Source organism: Trichoplusia ni, chromosome 8 (genome assembly GCF_003590095.1).
Source record: "Trichoplusia ni isolate ovarian cell line Hi5 chromosome 8, tn1, whole genome shotgun sequence".
Lineage (NCBI taxonomy): Eukaryota > Metazoa > Arthropoda > Insecta > Lepidoptera > Noctuidae > Trichoplusia > Trichoplusia ni.
This window is the reverse complement of record NC_039485.1, coordinates 8,876,787-8,896,612: the sequence shown is the minus strand read 5'-3', so window position 1 is coordinate 8,896,612 and position 19,826 is coordinate 8,876,787. Positions and strand designations below refer to the sequence as shown.

The 19,826-nt window shown below is 34.2% G+C and overlaps 4 protein-coding genes across 5 annotated transcripts; 2 read left to right on the top strand and 2 right to left on the bottom strand.

Annotated features, from left to right (window-relative positions):
* Nucleotides 1-4,676: 4,676 nt before the first annotated feature.
* On the bottom strand, nt 4,677-9,645 carry LOC113496672 (uncharacterized protein C19orf47). Its single transcript, XM_026875961.1, has 6 exons — nt 9,486-9,645; nt 8,798-8,969; nt 8,350-8,474; nt 7,984-8,080; nt 7,697-7,770; nt 4,677-7,278 (listed from the first exon to the last, which is right to left on the bottom strand). The coding sequence occupies exons 1-6, from the start codon at nt 9,523-9,525 to the stop codon at nt 6,746-6,748; spliced, it is 1,041 nt and encodes a 346-aa protein (XP_026731762.1). The 5' UTR covers nt 9,526-9,645; the 3' UTR covers nt 4,677-6,745.
* A 442-nt stretch (nt 9,646-10,087) lies between these two features.
* Nucleotides 10,088-11,618, top strand: LOC113496671 (14 kDa phosphohistidine phosphatase-like). The gene is made up of 3 exons (XM_026875960.1): nt 10,088-10,212; nt 10,293-10,471; nt 11,351-11,618. The coding sequence occupies exons 1-3, from the start codon at nt 10,140-10,142 to the stop codon at nt 11,543-11,545; spliced, it is 447 nt and encodes a 148-aa protein (XP_026731761.1). The 5' UTR covers nt 10,088-10,139; the 3' UTR covers nt 11,546-11,618.
* Nucleotides 11,619-11,765: 147 nt separating this feature from the next.
* On the top strand, nt 11,766-13,918 carry LOC113496665 (2-(3-amino-3-carboxypropyl)histidine synthase subunit 2). The gene is made up of 6 exons (XM_026875953.1): nt 11,766-12,016; nt 12,087-12,199; nt 12,351-12,571; nt 12,698-12,904; nt 13,025-13,284; nt 13,367-13,918. The coding sequence occupies exons 1-6, from the start codon at nt 11,873-11,875 to the stop codon at nt 13,799-13,801; spliced, it is 1,380 nt and encodes a 459-aa protein (XP_026731754.1). The 5' UTR covers nt 11,766-11,872; the 3' UTR covers nt 13,802-13,918.
* Nucleotides 13,799-19,800, bottom strand: LOC113496669 (coiled-coil domain-containing protein 124). Of its 2 annotated transcripts, none has more exons than XM_026875958.1 (5): nt 19,667-19,800; nt 19,428-19,594; nt 14,993-15,172; nt 14,605-14,714; nt 13,799-14,473 (listed from the first exon to the last, which is right to left on the bottom strand). In XM_026875958.1, exons 2-5 carry the CDS (start codon nt 19,584-19,586, stop codon nt 14,287-14,289), a joined length of 636 nt encoding a protein of 211 aa, XP_026731759.1. In that variant the 5' UTR covers nt 19,587-19,594; nt 19,667-19,800; the 3' UTR covers nt 13,799-14,286. The 2 variants fall into 2 exon arrangements, with proteins under 2 accessions (XP_026731759.1, XP_026731757.1); XM_026875956.1 differs by having other exon boundaries at nt 14,990-15,172; nt 19,667-19,797.
* Nucleotides 19,801-19,826: the final 26 nt, after the last annotated feature.

The following is a 19,826-nucleotide window of genomic DNA, read 5'->3' as shown; positions in this document are numbered from 1 at the left end:
TCTTAAATGTAATTAATTATTGTTCTAGTCTATTTACCTCTCTCCCCATGTTGGGCGTCGTTGTAACAAGACAGTGGGAGCGGCACTGTGGCGGCGCGGCTCCCTCCGCAACCTTATATCGTAACGTGCGCAAGCGCAACCGACGACCGACGCTTGTCTTTTTGCTAACGCCACTCTATTTTTCACCGATTTAAGTATAGCCCCCGTTATATCATGTCGCCGCTCAATAAATCAAAATAAAATAAGCTGAATTGTTATTATTCGTTTATATTTAATTGTAAATGGAAAATAAATAAAGTGTTTCCTGGGTTCTAACACGTAATACAATAATAAGTTAATAGAATAGTAGTGGCGTAGCGTCGACAATAGATTTGGGAGTCGCCGGGTTATGTAAGTAGAGTGGGTGATAGATGTCTCGTAATGATGCCCGTTCAGTAGGTGAGTGACACAGTACCTAACAACCTGCCGAGAAGAGAGCGGACATGAGCGCCACAACAATGGCACCGCGGTAATCGAAACAGTTAAGGGCAGTCCGAGATAATTGTCACGCTTGGATCAAGTGTTCATTTCTGCAATTTAGTATCGCAATATAATTTCACAAGCGATTGTATTTTTAATAAATCAATGAAATTGACAAATAGCTTTTAAGAAATTGAGCAATTTTTTTGTTATTCTATCCTAATACCTGATAATCTGATATCAAGAAAGACCTCTATTTAACAGAGAAGAGTTGAAAGATTACGGCCCCGCTGTACGACGTTGATTATTTATTTTTCTCTCTCTCGTTCTTTCAATTCACGTGATAACTTCAAAGGAAGAAACCCGGTCCTTACTAAAAGCGTAAACGGGGACACAGGTCGAACATGCAGAGGCCTATAGTTGAGTTACTTAAATCTAAGATATAACACCTCATCGGGCATCTACCAGGGACCAACTCCCCTGGTAGAAATACCTTTTTGGTTTCCTTTCTTTACATAAGATTTTAAACTAAATTATTATATCTACTACTTCTGTACCTGTAAACACCTTATCTACCTACCAATATTAAAGTCATAAGAACCGGAACACATCATCAGCAGAAAGGTGTCATACAACATACGGACACAGACATATTTACTTTCCTAACCCAGTAGCTTTCTTCGGAGTACAGTCACGGTCAGTGGGCTAGGAAGCCTAGGCAATGTGGAAACCCAGTGAAAGTTCACGAGACACGTCGATGATCAAGCGTGAGGGGATCAGGTGGGAAGACAACTGATATGGGTAGATGTTATCTGAGGGCACGGCAGTGCCCCTGCCAAGTCTCGAGCAAAACGGGCACGGCCGTACCATCTTTTCTCGAAGCGATTCGCGGCTGTTTCGCCCCCCCTGTATCTTCGACGTGGACAAAGCTAGGAGTTTAGCTTTTCGGGGAATAATAGTAGGCATTAGAACAAGCTTAAGTTCGAAATTACATGCCAATTGAATTAATGGTTTAGGAGTTACGGTCGATCAAAGTTACACCATTTTGTCACTCACTGACTCACTGACTCACTGACAGATCATCAAAAATCTAAGGTACTTCTAGCAGACTTAGAAACTTCAAATTTTGCACCAAGATAGGTCCTTAGCCACATATAAAGGAAAAATTATAAAAACATTAAAAAATAATATGCCATAGAAAACAATTTTATATTTGCGGTTTGGCAAGAACATTATGTATGGATTTTGACTGCATTGTTAACTTTGTTCGTTGTTTAAGTACCTATTCAATTGGATGAATACATACATAGAATAGAAAAGAATAATATAAATGTAATACACAGACTATCATTAATACAAATTAATACATAAAATTCATAATTCATTAAATTAATAAAGCTAAAACTCCATTGTATTGCGATAAATATTGTATGCGCGCTCGATAGATGGCGTTGTACGTGTCTGAATCGCGCTATGGTTTCGTTACAAAGCGCAGTCTAAGTAGTACTTCAGAATAATTCGATAATTTTCATTTGATAGCGCCACCTGTCTATGAAAAACCATTTCGAAACTAAAAAATATTTTAGTGATAATTGATATTCGGAGAACTTTACGTGTTATTTAGTTTAGTTTAGCTATAGTTTGTAAGTTAGTAGATATATATATGCATATATATATAAGTTTAAGCTTGTTTACATTAGAAGTAACGAAGTCTCAGAGAAGAAACAAAAGAGATAGAGATAGAGAATGGGTTCTAAGCAAAGCAGTAGCTGAAGTCCTAGAAATTATGACACCTAAAAAAAAAGAAAGAAATACACTTACAAAAAATAAATGAGATCCCACCAAAAACATTAAATGTAAAAAAATGCCAAGTCTCTCGATGCAGTCTTTCCATCGTAAAAAGTTTTGAGATCTCATAGAAGCCAAGTCCTATTCAAAATATTTTGTAGTTATAAATCAACATTTAGTAATTGTATCAATAGTTTTCTTTATATTATAATTATAGTGACTTGGCAATGAGCACAAATTAAAAGCTGCTTGATGCCTGGAATTATGTGCAAATGTTACTGACGAGACCAGTGATCAGATTATTTGTTATGTGTGAATCATGATGGTCACTACCGACTACATGCTCCAATACAATAATTAAGAATACCTTACGGGCCATCGCTTTATGAAAGTAAATGAATCGAGAGTACACTAAGACTGACTGCCGTTGCCGAAATTCGGTTGGGACGACACGGATAAACCAAAAGAAAATTATTTTTGTGATATTAATGTTTACGCATGCGGTGTGTGTAACTTTCAACTCCTACAAATATGCCGTTTTATTTGTTTCTTCTTGTGCTCATTGCCAAGTCACTATAATTATAATATAAAGAAAACTATTGATACAATTACTAAATGTTGATTTATAACTACAAAATATTTTGAATAGGACTTGGCTTCTATGAGATCTCAAAACTTTTTACGATGGAAAGACTGCATCGAGAGACTTGGCATTTTTTTACATTTAATGTTTTTGGTGGGATTCATAATTTTCTTAACGCGGTATAGTTCACTGACTCCTAGTGTGAATAATTGGAATAATGAAGTACCCAGAATTATATAATGAAAGGTTGTACTCAAGTTGTAATTTGTCGTTATGGCAGTGACGGTTTTATAAGCTAAAGTATATTTGAAATTCTATTACTATTTGTCAATAAGATTTTTCCCTCATTTGTTTTATTATGTCTCAGTTACTTTGCAACGATATGTTTTTACATAGCCTGATTTGAATTTTCTGGCTTGTTCAAGAAAATGGCTTTCTTCTGAAATGGCATCATGCCTCTGGATAGCAATGTACAAATTAATACTTGCACAAACGTCAAACGTCTAGACTTCCTAGTGATGCAAAGTCGCAGCGCTGTACGTGAAACAATGTTTTAGTGACTTAACTACAAAGAATAATACAATTACAGTTACGTGAAACAAGAGTCGTATAAACCACAAGAAAATTATTTTTACATAAGTAGGTAACTAATTTCTGGTTAACTAAACTGAGGTAACTAAATAGACCTAGAATTAGGTTGAGCGAGATTAAGAAGCTCAAAAAGAACGTAGAATAGCTCGTGGCGTAGCTACAATTAGGTACAAGTTAGATGATCACAGAGAAGCTACGCTTTAGCGTTCTGTGGATGGGTGACAACTGTCATAACAAGTTCCTTCGTATTCGCATGTTAAATTGTGGGCCCCGGTTTTTTATTCGTAATCGTGATCGCCAAACAAGTAAGGTTTAAGCTGGATTCTATTTGAAAAAATATTGAGTTTGTACGTGTACCTAACCTCCTCAGCCCTTTCAGGAAATCTTAACGTATTCCCAGGGCCGGATTAACCATCTCGGGGCCCCTAGGCACAGTTCGTTTCGGGCCACCCTTTTTCATACAATAGCAACGCAATTTTGGATTTTTTACAATCAACGTTCTTTTTTTTCATTTTTTAATCGGGAGTGCTGGGCCCCTGGTCATCGTGGGCACTAGCCTAAAGTGACTTATGGATAATACGGCACTGCGTATTCCAATGCAATTGATGTCGTACAACCAAAGAATAGCTAGAACCTATAATGTAAGAAACTGGGTAACTATTATTATTATGTTTTTACGTTGTGGGAAAAAGAGGTAAAATAACTTGACGCTACAGTGACCGGTAATGGATCGTTGTTTTGCGGTAGACACTAGTAGACAGCTTAGTACCTATGAAAGAAAGTGATCTAAACGACATTGTCGCGGATTATCTCGCAAAAGTATGTCTTAGAGAGTTAAATCTAGTTAAAAACTATTTATTTTAAACGTTATATTTTTTGGCATACCTACCTAAGACAAATGCCTGTGAACTAACATTACACGTCTGTTTGAATGTCTAATACGTACGGGTGTTGTGTGCATGAAAAGTGTGATTCAAAACAAAGTAAAATTTTGTATCTCTTACATTTGAAAATTGTATCTTGAGCCACTGTAAATGAGATGTTTGTGTTTAAAAAAAGCAACTCCCACACTAAGGAATTCAATCCTTGTGTCGCGGAGGTTTCACAAACATTTAAGTTACATGCATGGATCACACATACGCTTGTCCAACGCGGGGATTGAACCCGCGCGACACATCGCGCATTGGCTTTGGCAAGGGACCTCAACTGCTCGGCTCTCCGGAGTCATAAAGGTATGACAGAAAAAGTAAATAAATTTAAATATCAAGAATTGCGTTTATTAAACAAAATATATACAAGAAAATGGTTGATAGTAAATGTTTTACTAATAAATTTAAAAGGAAGCCATAAAATGTCAACAATGTCCACACATATTGAAAATACAGGTACAGTCAACGAGACTTAATTTATGTCATAACATAAAACTGATAAAAAGGAAGAGATCCATCACGATTTTGATTTTCTTATAAATCTATTATTTCGGCAAACTTGTATGACTTTCCAAAATATTATAATAATTATGTTTACTGATAAAAGTAATGGAACTAGTGATGGCGTAACAAGACGGTCGAATATACCTTATCCTCCTCCTATTCTCCAATTTTCAACTAACTTCAATAATATGTGTTACCTTACAATTCAATAATGTACGCGTAATATTAAATTTTAATCATATGATAAAAAAGTTAAAATCCTTTCTTGTTTTCGCGTCAGACACAGAATAAGCACATATCATACTTAATCATAATGACACACATATCATAATAATTAATAAAATTAAAATAATGTTTTAAAACGCTTTAATTTACTTGTCTCTGTGTCTAACGCGGTTGTATCATTAAACCTCACTATTGTAGCACCTAATGGTCATCCCTAGTGCTAACTATAATATAGGAAGAGGTCTTTGTGTTTAGAAATAGGGAAAACGGGCGACAATACATTATAAAGAACATATTAATAGAACTAGACTCACTAATACGCTAAAAAATAGATGAATATGATAATTATGAAGTCATAACAACGCTATATCGAAACTTATTTATTATATTTAAAACATTACAGAAAAAGTACAGTCTTGACTGCTTTACCAGGGCGCCAATAACCAATTCCGCTATTTACAATGCCCGATAAGTGTATTGCTATTGGATTAAAATTGGCATAATTCGTATTCACCAAAGCATTTTGCCGACACATTACATTGGAAATTCAATGTATTGACCGTGAGTATTTTACCCCATACTGAATGCCCAAATATGTGTTGGAAAAATAAGCTTAGGAGAATACAAATAGTGTCATTTTGATTCTTTTTCCATTCAGTCATCGGCCTTTGTAAATAGCAAAATTGTGGCCCAGGTGATGTAACAGGTTTTAACATTAATTCGACAATATTTTCATGCAACAATTAAATGTCTGACCCGTTTTTCCCTTCATTGTTTAATGTAGACAATTTTATACAGTACTGTAAAAAGATATTAGAGATTCTTAAAAACTATTTTATTTTCTTAAACCTTAATTTAGTCACGTATGTTGCACCTAAATTGCTTTATCATGAAATGTTTAGTAGTACCATATTTATAAGTAACATCGGTTATCATTATGTGTAAAGTCAAGCACAACCTAGCGACTAAAACCATCAATGAAATACCGATCTTATTACTGTATGTTAAAGTCTTAATTCAAGAATTACAAACACATTTGCTAACCCTTCTCGGGTATCAAATTCGCTTACGTTACGTTACATAAAAATATGGTGCTACTATACTCAGTACCAGTTTCTGCTGTGAATAAATACAAGGCATTCAATGCCATACAACAAAATAATTAATCATATATATACTGATAATACCAAAGGCGTTATGTGGCGTCAATTGTTTCAGATTTTTATATCTTCTAAAGATACTACATAGTACACTTTTATGTGATTACAGCTATAAACAATCATTCATACTTAGATCACTTCTCGATATTGGCGCTGATATTTATGAAATGTATATTCAGCACATACAATACAGTCTCAATTAATAAAATAATAAAAATGTAACTATTAAATCAGATTTTCAAGTTTGATTACCTTATTTGGTCATTTTTTATACATCTGTTGGCTGATGGATCATAGTAATGGTTTTAATAGCAAACTCCACAAACAACGACACTTGTCGAAACTATTCACAACACTGTTACCCACACTAACACAAAGTGCAAACTAATTGTCAATGTTCACTCAACAAGTCAACCTCCTGCCTCCTTGCAGGCAGCTTGCAGTGCTCGCACTCACGTTATATTAGTCATTAGCAAGACACAAGGCACGGACACGTCATCGTAACATCAAACACCCAATCTGTTAAACACGTTCCTCGTGATAGTCAGGTTGTTGCTCTTATCTTTGGTACCCAGCCTTCCCTTAACGCCATTACCAGATTCAGGCATAGACAACCTCCTTTCAGGCTTATTGAACACAGTTGTGAACTTCTGTACTGGTTTCTGGACTTGCTTTTGCAAGGCTGCTTTCTTGTTGCCCTCAATTTCTTTGTACTGGACGTGGTTGGAGAATTTAACGCTTTTTGGCACGGCGAGCTTTGCTTTAACGCTGACTGGCTTTTCATCAGCCCGCATGGTGCAGTTAACGGCTATTTTACGCACGTCGTTTTGTGATGTGGTAACAGTAAATACTTTCTTGACTGGCATACTTTTAAGGATGCCTTCGTATTTGAGAGCATCCTTGTCTATAGGGATGACAGCGTCAGCGACCTGCTTGTCTGATTTGTTCCCGAGGCGGGCGTAAATCGGCTTGACTGCAGCCTTCATTGAAACTTTCGCTGGTTCAGAGTTACCGAGACGCGCGAACACTGTTTTTGAAGCTGAAATAAAGATTTTTTTTATATTATTACTTGACGACGCTGACAAACCCAAATAATAACTGTTTAAATTATTACCGTATAATATACACGTCTAGTCAGTGTACCCCAAAGTAATTAAAATGGAAAGTAATGAAATGCTCGCGTATTCCCGAGGCGATGTGTCATGACATCACGCTTACATAACTAAGCCGCAAGGCTAGATCTAGCCCAATAAATTAGACTGGCTAAGGTCATCGACCTTCATTATTCCCTAGTTACTTGGCCCTCTTTTAATTTAATGTAAACATAATGAACTTTAGCATAAAGACATAAGGTACATTTTCTATCAAAATTATTCTGTTCTCATTTTTATATGTGTAGATAGTTAAGCATTTAATGTATTTTGCTACAAATGATGTTAAAACATTCAAAATGTTACCTTCTTTGATCTGCGGCTGCGATGCCTCCGCGAAACGTATGAGTCGAGACTTCTTTAAGTTTATGTCGTTATTCCTGAGAAAACAATAAATTATTAATATTTGATAAAAAAAAATAATCAATTAACTTCAGTCTTTTCTATGTGGACAATCTACATAGAACAGACTTGGTTGATAGTTGATCATAATGTTTTCACATAAGTTACAACAAACTTTTAATCCTTAATTATACTTGAGACACGAAAGTTCAGTACAATATTTACAATATACAAATGTTAGTGCAACTTGCCCAGTTTCAAGAGACTTCCTCTTGAGCTGTGACCCTGGGCTGGGCGGCTCCTGCACCTGAGGGTTGCGAGTGTAGTGCTCCAGGATACGACTGGCCGCTGGGGGGACAAAACATTTATACATTTTTATTGATTGGTAATTTAATTATCCTGTAGGTATTAATTATCCTGACATTGAGAAGGCTATTAATTTAATAAATATCCTGAGGCGGATCACGATTATTTATCGGAAAATAAACTTTTATCACGTAAATAGTTAGTCATGGATGTTTTCGATTTGGCTTTACTAAGAAGCAAGTGTCAAACTGTATTAAATAACTTAAAAACTTGCTAGTACTTGCAGAATTGCTGGAATTGTCAATACTCACGTGAAGACGGCTGTGAGGCGACAGTGGCGCGGCCAGTGACAGCGGCGACGGGCACCTTGGCCGCCGCCGTCGTCGTGCTCAGCACGCGGTCGCGGGCTGTGCTCTCGTGCACTTGCTTTGCGTGCCTGGACAATGTAGGACATTGTTACAGTACAGTACCTAATAATTGTGAAGAAACAGTAGAGTTCAGAGACATATTATTTAGTACAGAGCACAAGCAGCTTTGACATGACTATGAAACTAAACCATTCTAGTAATAAAGGTGGGAAGAAGAGCCACATAGAAGCAAATGATTTTTACAATCAGTACTCTTAGCATAATCTTGCATCTATTCTCAAACTAGGTAATTGATCCTCAACATGTAAATCTTCAAAGTTTTCTTCAGCTAATTGCATGCTCCAAATATTTCTACAAATACATTAGCTTTTCTTATAGTTCTACAGCTAACCTCAATATAGCTATCACATCTCCCATCCGTGAGATGCCCATATCTCTCAAGTACTCCTTGTTGAGGTCCAGCAGCATGTCATTCTGAATCCGGTTCTCCGTGAAGGTCAGGGCATAGGTTGCAGACACATCAGAGGGTATGCCTGCTGCCGTGAAAAAGCTCACCCACATACCTGAAAATTTAAATATTCTGTTTATTTTAAATTTTGTTCTATGTTGTACAATACAATGTTTTTAAAATCTATGTTTGTTCAACTGTTCTTGGTCTGGTTGATAGTTCTACAATAGTTGGTACTCTAGGTGGCAAAAGATATACATTTATGCTTATAGAGATATTAAAATCTCACAGAAATATTGATTCACACATATATTTACTTTTCATCACACAATAGGAATCCAGAACTCCCACGTAAATTTTTACAGAAAAATAATATAATAATTTGATAACGGAAGTCTTTGGCTGATGAAAATTGCGATAAAAATCAAATCAAACATACCAAATAGGAATAAAGTAATTCTTAAGTATTTGCTATATCTAAAACATTATCACAGTTAGTTCTTTTCGTGAATATCACCACGAATTCAGAGCAAAATAACCTTGACGTATTTTTGGAATCTAAACACAAATACTACTAGCCCAAAAGCTCTAACTTTCCGACTATGATGCGCTACAATAAAAATCATCTTACCAGTCAAGTTTGAGTCCATTTTAGTATTAGCGGCACTCATTTGATTTATTTTAGGAAAACTATCAAATTACTTCTCGTAACTAAACAAAATACAATACACATAGACACAGACAAATAAAAATGACAGTTAATTACTAATGACAGCTGAGCTGCGCGCAGCGAGATAAAGAATATAAACCCTCTCCCAGTATTCAATCAAATAGTCGATGTTTAGTCATTTATGTCGCTCCAAAAATGTCAACTTGGATGGTAATGAAGACATTTTATAAGAATTTCGTGCGATGTGAATTTCGACTAGCCAAAGATAGTATTTTTTCTACTCTATTTAGTTTGATCTCTTGAAACTTTGGACGTAACAATGAACAACCCCCTACTTAATTATTTTTTTTGCCCACATCTATTCACGAAAAAATATGCACTAAAAACTATATTTATTTATTATGTTAATCTGAATGTGACAAAATAAATAAGTTAGACAATATCAGCAAAAAATAGTCCAACATTAGAAGAATGGAGACACACATTTTTAGAAAAAGAATTTAGTAACCGCAGATTAAAAATAATAAATAAAGCAATGGGTATGTGTATTTGAATGAAGTGTCAAGTGTTTGATATTGGTAGTTGAGTGTTGTCAAAATTGTCGGCTTTTAGGTTATGTTATTTAGAGTTATATCATTCACAAAAACTGGTGTATTTTCACCAACAAATTTGAAAACTATTCAAAGAGGTACTTACATAAATAACCTGTAAAATTTACGATGTATTTTGTTCATACTTACATTATCTCTGTGCTTATATTTTCTACAGGGTGCTTCGGAAAGATGTCAGTAGCACTAGAATCAGTACCTAAAGTTGACATTGATGCCACCGGGGTCTTCAAGTATATATTACTAAATGTATATGACAAAACAAAGGTTAATGTGGAACCAACTGTGATTGTCCGTGGCTACAAAAGATGTAACTACCACTCCGATATTTATGATGAGGTATGTTAATGAGGAATAGTTGAGTAAGCGCCTTAAATTAATCTCATATAAACAAGGTTTACTAGATAGAGGTGAAATACTTCCACCGCCAAACGTAACGCTAAAGGAAAGATGAAATTCTTAATATAATTTTACTTGGGATCAGCAAAAAACTAACACTTGATATTGCTTCCAAGTGGGTGCCACAATATTTTCGCTCGGGGTGTCGGTGGTCCTTACGCCGGCACTGCCAATGACCCAACTTTATCAATCAAAGGTTGTGCTACAGGTTTACAAAGGGTTGGCAGGATTAACTTTATTATCAGTGATTTTTATTTCTAAGTGACATCTGAAAAAGGACTTTACTCAATTCAACCGAAGAATGCATGCTTTTTATGTAACTGCGTGGTTTATGAACCTGAAATGAACCTGATTTTGATATTTTTTTTGTTAGTACCTACTCATATTTTGAAATAACAGTTGTTCAAATGTTAATTTATTTGCTCAAACTGTAGTACAAGAGTTGAAACTAAGTTTGGTCTAAGTAAGTAGGATGAGCCAGGTCAGTGGGCCCAAAAATTTTATAACTATCTGCACATAAGACAACTTTCATCAGTTGCTTTTGTATTCAATTCTGATTTCTAGAATTACAACATCATTGATGATTGTTTTGTTTTTGGAACTGATAATACAGAAAAAATATTCTAAGTTTTATGTGTATTTTATTTTCAATGTTCTTTGTATCTCTAAAGCTATAGTTTTAACCTTGTTTGTATGTAGAACTTTTTTCTATGTATGGCTTGTATGTTTGTCAAACCCTAAACAAATTAAATTACTTATTACAAGAAATTATAAAAAATATCCTATATTGTTTAAGAACCCTCCATCATTTTATTTTAGGTACAAGAAGCTCTTCAGCCTTTAGACTGTGAACCTCTTGGAGGAGGAAGAATATCTCATGACCCAGAAAATAACAAGATACATATTTATGGCTACTCACAAGGGTATGGCAAGGCTGACCACGAGATTGCTGCCAAATTAATTAAAAAAGCCTATCCTAACTACACAATCACTGTCAGCGATGAAGGGTATTAGTTTATCTAGGATTTTATGTCTACTTATTTATGCTTTATACATGTATTAAATAATAAAACTTTGAAAACCCTGACTATTTTTTACTATCGATTTTTACCGCCTTTTCATTTTTTGTAATTACCATCAAAATTATCCACATGCAGGCCTTTAAAAATATCATTTAACTTTTCACAGACAACACTGTACAAGGACAAAAAACTTGTCTCCTGTCACTTGTCAGAGTTGTCAGTGTCAAGTCAAACAAAACGTCATTATTCACCGGAGTTGCACGTATTTTCTTTGGCACTTCATGTATTTCATTATTTCAAATAATTATCACATGTAAAAATGGCAAACTTTACAACAGACGGCAAATTATGCATAGAACGGGAGCTGGAAATCAGTAACATAAAAGAACAGTTCGACGATTTAATATCACGGTTTGATATTGTGGAAACATGTCAATGGATAACCAACAATGACTTCAAAACGGTAAACATTATTTATACAATGACTGTGGTGTATTTAATAACAAAACTTAAGCGTTGTGATACTTTCTTAGGTTTGCCTTCAATTTCCTGATGAGCTGTTAAGTGTGAGTGCAAAGATTTATGAAGAAATCAAGAAGAAGGTTGATGTTGATCTTTATATTCTTGGAGACACTTCTTACGCCAGGTGCGTATTTGTTTAATCAGTTTTGGTGTATGTGGTTGTTTGCCAAGTTCTTAGAACTAAACTTTAACTTCTCCTAGTAAAAATGTTTGTAGAAACAATGTAATTTTTATATTTTTAAGCCTATTCTAATTAAAAACCATGACCATTACAGTTGCTGTGTGGACTCAGTAGCTGCTATGCATGTGCAGGGCAATGCTGTTGTTCATTATGGTCACACATGCTTCTCCAAAACCAACATTCCTGTATTCACAGTGCTGCCAAAGAAACAACTGCAAGTTGAAGAAAATATGAAGACACTACTAGAACATTTTAGCTCTGATGAAAATGTTAAACTATGTTTGTTTTATGATGCTGAATTTGAACATTGTATAGGTAAATTACTCTCAAGACAGTTATTGGTCCATCAATTTTTTTGGGACTCATGGATTTATTTCATTAATATTAGAAAAAATACCTGATGACTATTATAAGTTTAAAACACAAATTATATTATTTCAGAAAGCATTTCCAAATACTGGTTCCAATCCTACCCTAAAAGCTACATTTCCTATGTGGAGATAGAAGAGAAACCAAATAGGTTCCTTGGCAGAGTGGTCAGGAACAAAGACGGTGAGGAGTTCTCTGTGGAAGCCTTGGCGGACTGCATCTGTATTCATATAGGGTCAAGAGGGCAGACAGTCTTCAATTATAGCATATCTATTGCAGGTATTAAATATCTTTTCAAATTTTATTACTAACATATTAAGTACAGACAGACTGACTACATTTTTCAAGTCAAGTATACCTAAATAATTATAAAAATTAAGTCTTTTAACTTTTTTCCAGCTTCTGAATGGTACCTACAGGACCCTGATACAAGGAAGGTGGATCATCTGGAGGAGACTGTGTGGTTCAAGCGCCGCAGATTCCTAGTTGAAAAGTGCAAGGATGCTAATGTTGTGGGCATTCTTGTGTGCAAGTTGGCTGGAGATCAGACCAAGGACATTATCAGTAGGATGAAACAGCTGTGTAAAGTTAATGGGAAGAAAAGTTACATAGTGTCTGTTGGCAAACCTAACGTAGCCAAGCTGGCAAATTTTCCTGAAGTATGTTTCATTCTTTATTTCAATTATTTATTGTTAACTCTTTTGTATATCTATAACTTAAAATTCATTTGTTCTGCTTCAGATTGATATCTATGTAATGATTGCTTGTCCTGAAAATGACCTTTATAGTGCCAGAGATTTCTACAAACCAATAGTCTATCCTTATGAATTAGAAGTAGCTCTGAATGCTAACAGAGAACCATATTTCTCTACACATGTCACTGATTATGACCAACTGTTGCCTGGCAGACGTAATTATTGTGAGATAGACCACATCAAGGAGACAATGGATGTCAGCCTTATTACAGGAAAGATAAGAGAGACCAAAGTAGACGCAAATGAAGGTACTAGTACAGAACTAGCAGAGAAACAAAACTGGGCTCTAGAAAGTATAGGACAAAGTCTTCAAGACAGGACATGGACAGGACTGGAACAAAACCTAGGAGAAACAGAAGTGAAAAAGGCAGAAAAGGGCCGCAAGGGCATTGCCCTTCAATATAGTAATGAACCAGAGTGAATTTAGAATAATTGTATTTAATATTTACAATGTGTTGGGATAGTCTAGTACAAAATGTTTATGACCTAATATGTAAGACTGCATTTTATGAAATAAATTAGTAATAACATTACAGTACATCATTGTTTTCTATACAGTTATCAGACTGACTTGACTAAACAAATAACCTAAAAATAGCAGGACAGGAAAATGACTTTTATAGAGCAAATTATAGAAGATGGTGGTCTACATCCTTAGCATCAATCCCTGTCTTAAAAACATCATCAAATGCTCAACATTTTCGATAAGACACACTTTCCAAAGATTTTTTTTCTTTACCTTGCATAATATTAGTCTAATACTTGTAAATGATTATACAAATGTTTGTAAAACTTCACCTTATATTAAAAAATCTACAAATTGGAAGTTTTCGAGAGTACATATGATGCTGAGAGATTTCTCACGCTTGTTGGCCCGCAACAATTAGCATGGTAATCAAATGTCATTCAGACTTTTTGATTCATTGGATTTTGTGGGGATCGAGTCCATTCTTTCTTTAGCATCTGTTTGAGCTGTGACAGCCTCAGACTTGGGTTCTCAGCCTTTAGTATAGGTAGGTTAGTCTCTTCAAATGCTGTGTAAGCTGCTTTGATCCTCTTCTCAGGGTGTCTGTCAGAGTCCCCACCTTTCTCTCTGAAAATGTAACATATTTTATGAAGGATTGTACTGTAAATATTTAACTCTGTAAAATTGTAAATCTTATGAATAATTTGATCTTCTATTTTTGTCTCAGTACTGTTATGATAGAAAGTATTGACACATACCCAAGTATGGAGATAGCCTCATCAACAGTCTGTGCCACTTCACCATCAAGTTGGATTCTGTTGAGATTCTCCTCAAGTGGGGTCTCATCTACCACCACTACTTTAGAAGGCTGAAAATTATACAAAAAGTAATGTTAGCAATTCTGTTTGTTTCTTATTGGAATCCTATTGCAAATCACTTTTTTAATGATCTTGTTACTATTCTTTAATGTTCTTAAGTTTACCCTGTATTGTGATTAGGCCCCAGTTCAATCAATTTATCTCAGAGCTAAGGAGATTAGTCTCCCATTCATCTCTTAAACTCCTCATCATAGCAAATTTTTTTATTATACAATTTAATTAAGGTTTTGAAAATCAGTATTAAAGTATTATTTTTGTATCTTACCACCTTCACGGGCTCAACCTTCATGCTCTTCTCCTTCATCTTCTCGATTTGTGCCCTTGTAATCTTGGGTGGAGGTGGAGCTACCTTTGGAGCAGCCTTCAGAGATTCCATTTCTTTCTCTAGCAGTGCCTTCGCTTCTGCTTTCTTCTGTAGCTGTTCCAGCCGTTTTTTTTCCTGCTCCTCCTGTAAATAGAAAAAGAAGTTGATAAAATAAAATTGTAAGTAAGTAAGTAAATCTTTATTGCATACCATAATGTTACATAGGTGGTAAATTATAACTAGGTTCACAGCTCATTATGGACCCTGTCGGGCACAGCAAAAGTAGGAGAGAGGAGGATAATGCTATTTATTAAGTAAATTTATGACATATGTATTATGATATATTTTAATGTTGTGAATTGCGTATTTGTATATAATTTCCTTTAATTAATGGTTATATTAGTTTTATCTATCCTAATTTATTTTGTACTATGTTTTTTTTTTTTTTTAACAATCTATGAGTAATTCAATTTTATTGTACTATTTTAAATTATAACGTTTATCTTTTACATAATATTCTTAAGCATATTTATTTGGTACATCTTTAGTTAAGTTCTTACTATTAATAAACTTAAGTTTTTGTATAATTAATATTAGTTATTAAAAATGAATTTCTTCGGTAGACCTAATGCTATTCCGACTGCAACCTATACATATATATACATTACACACAATGCACGTACACACACATACACTTACATACATTTACACGCATTATATATATATATATATATATATATATATATACATGCATATACATATATATACATACAACACGTGCATGTATATATATACACACATACATATATACATATATGCACATATATGTTTATACACACATACACATACACACACCTACCGCGATCAGAATTATATCAGGCAATTAGAATAATTATTAATATATTAGATATACACATAAATTACTCCAGATATTCGTTTATAGTGTAGTATACATTTCTAATCAGTAGTTCTTTTACTTTATTGATAAATTTAGAATGGTTAGACTCGTTTCTTATATTATTTGGGAGTTTATTATATATTTTAACTGCCATTACTAATGGTCCGTGAGAGTGCATCGCTAGGCGGGAGCTTGGTAAATTGAGTCGGTTTTTGTGTCTTAAATTATATCTATTTTGTATTTCTTCTCTTTTATTGAAGAATTCTGGATAGTGGCGTACGAATTTACAAATTTCTAGAATATAAATGCTAGGCAAGGTTAATAACTTAAGATTTTTAAAATATGGTTTACAGGAGTCGGTAGGTTTTATATTTACTATGATTCTAATCAACTTTTTTTGGAGAGTAAATAATGTTGGTGCATCTGTACTGTTCCCCCAGAGTATAATGCCGTAGGTAAACCACGAATAGGCGTATGCATAATATGTAATCAATGCAGTTTTCATATCGGTCGTTTTCTTTAGCTCACGTAATGCGTACGAAAATTTAGATATTTTAGATCTTAAGTTTTTTATGTGGCACTTCCAGTTGATGTTTGTGTCTATGGTCAGTCCTAGTAATTTGAAAGAATCTACATTTTCTATTTTAGTGCCGTTAAAGCAAAAGTTAATATCTAGAGATGTTTTCTGATGGGGGTGGAAAGCTATAATTTTAGTTTTTAAGAAATTGACTTCTAAGTTATGATTACTCATCCAGTTGATGGTTTTTGTTAAAATAGAATTAATATTTTGGTTAAGATTGGAAGAGTCTGGGCATGAAATAAGTAGCGAGATGTCGTCAGCGAACAAAACACATGGTCCCTCCACTGTATAGGGCAGGTCGTTGATGTAGATGAGGAAGAGAAGACAGCCAATGACACTTCCCTGAGGGATTGATGCGTTTATGGTTTTGTAATTCGATCTTATAATTTGAATGTCATTAGTTTTTTCATTGAATGACTCTATCTCTACTAATTGTTCCCTATTATTGAGGTATGATGCCAGCCATTCATGGGCTTTACCGCGGATTCCTATTGCGTATAATTTGTTTAGTAGTATTTTAAACTGCACTTTATCGTAGGCCTTCGTCATATCCAGTAATATGCCTACTGCATAATGTTTATTGTCAATTATGTTTAAAGCTTCTTGAATGTATTTATATACCGCTAGGGTCGTGGATCGTTTTTTACGGAAACCGTTTTGGCTGTCGTTAAAGATTTTATATTTTTCGCAAAAATGATATATCCGATTGCACATGGCTTTTTCGAAGATTTTGGACGCTGTGGGTAGCAGGGCTATTGGGCGGTAGTTGTTTACGTCAGTTTTATCATTTTTTTTATGTATTGGCTTTATTAGAGCATGCTTTAAGAGTTCTGGGAACGTTCCTTCTATGAATGATTGATTTACTAACGCCCAAAATGGTAAAGTGAGCTCGTCAGCGCACTGTCTAAACAGCAATGGGGGTAAGTGATCTAGGCCATGGCTCTTTTTATTTTTTAGATTCTTTAATATGGTATTTATTTCTTTAGGGGTTACCGGTTCGAGAAACATAGAGTTTTCTGTGGGGTATTTCACATCCGTTTGACTTGAATCGTTGCTAGTTAGGTCGTTAGTTGTTTCACCTATTGAGGCAAAGAAATCGTTAAAGTAGTTGGCTATTTGTTTAGGGTCAGATATAATTTGTTTATTTATACATAATTTAATGTTAGATTTATCTCTTTTTGGTTTTTTGTTAGTGCGTTCATTGATTAAGTTCCACATTGTTTTTATTTTATTTTCTGACTTGTTTATTCTTTTTATATATTGTTGTTTTTTAGCTGTCGAAACAGTCTTTTTTAATATTTTTTCATAATGTTTATAATGATTTAATAAAGTTATATTTTTGCTTTTTGAAATTAATATTTTTAATAATCGTTTATGTTTGCAAGAGATTTTTATACCTTCAGTTAGCCAGTGTTTTTTACATTTTGATTTTAATTTTGTTTTGCGTTGAGGTATGCAATGGTCTAAGGCTTTGAGTAGCGTATTATTGAACGCGCTATAGTTTTCATTTACGGTTTTATTTTGTAATATAATGTCATCCCAGTTTTGCTCTCGTAAGTACAACTGAAATAGTTGTATGTTTTTCTTGTTATATATTCTTTTTGATGTGTACCAAATCTGTGGTTGATTTGGTTGTAGCATATCGATTTTTAAAACTATTCCATTATGGTCTGAGAAACCAAATTCTTCTACGTTTGTGTAGGTATTTTTTTTATTGAAATTTGTAAAAATTAGATCGATACATGTGGATGATGTGTTAGTAATACGTGTAGGAGTTTTTACATGTTGTACAAAGTTATAGCTTAACATAAGATCAATGAATTCGGAACTTTTTAAGTTACGGTCTAATATATTTATATTAAAATCACCGCCTATTATAATGTTATATTTTATGTATTTATAATTTATATAATTTAGAATGTTTTGTATTTGTTGATAGAATACTTCTTCCTCTCTTCTATTCCAATACATATTAATTATTAATAAATTATTTCTAGTTACTTCTATTGCACAAACTTCTAAAACGTATTCAACAGACATATTAGTAATATCTTGTTTATAAATAAAGTCTATTTCTTCTTGTAGAATAATGCAAACGCCACCTCCGGTTCGAGTTTTTCGGCAAAAGGAGGCTCCAATTTTATATCCGTGTATTTGTATAACTTCTATTTGTTCTATTGTTAGCCAAGTTTCAGTCAAACATATTATCTTGAATGAAGGATTTTCTTCTATAAATGCTTCTAGTAGATGTATCTTGTTGTTTAGGCTTTGCATATTCTGAAAGAGTATTTTACTGTCCTGGTCAGAGTTAACGAAAGGAGTGATTTTGGGTATTATTTATATATTGTTGACTTTGAGTGTACGCGTATGTATCTTTGTTTGTATTCGACTGATCTATAGCGGTTTTGTTAAATTGTTTTGTTTCTTCAAATGAGTTCTGTAGTTTTCCTTCAATATATAATTTATTGTTCTTAATTACAGCATGTTGACCTTTTTTCCGTGCATCAATCATTTGATCTCGCAAGAGCTGTCTTTTCTTTCTTGCATTTTCATCTAAATATTCGGACACGGACATCCGTGTACCGTAAAAGTATTCGTTATTTTCTATGACGTATTTGGCCATTCTCTTGCTTAGCAATTCTATTTCAAGGGGTCGATTTCGAGTACCGTATCTGCCTATCCTGCGCATGTTTTCAATATAGCCAGTTAGATCCACATTTTGTAGTTCGCGAAACATGCTGAAAGTAATTTATTTACCAATGTGTCTTGATAAAATTGAAAGTGAATAGTGCAAACTTTGGCAGCTGCAACCATGCCAAGTTACAGCTGCCAGTAGTACTTCGATAATAGTATTGGGAATAAAAATAAGAATGATAAGCACTAGCAGGTTCTAGGAGAGCTAAATGTTCTAGAATTCTAACCTTTTTCTGTTGTTTCTTTTTTAGCTTGTCATCATTGTCGTCCCACTCGGCGTCCTCCATCATTTTCTTTATTTTTTGATCTTTTTCTTGCTTCACATTTTCTTTTCGCTGTCGAGCTGCGACAGCTTTGCTGTTTTCACCAGCGAATTTTTTCGGCATATTTATGTCTGCAGAAAACGCCGAAATATACTTTTAGATAAAGTATCTACGTTAAACACAAAGTTTTAAAATAAACTTACGTGAACAATAATGTAGTACTGTTATTAATAACGATTTATTGTTATTTATTTTTTAATACAAAACGTTTTCAGATTATTTCCTATAATATGACAAAATGACACAAGTGTGAAACTGAAGATTATTCAATTGATTACCTGTGGAAAATTTCTGTCAGCCGAA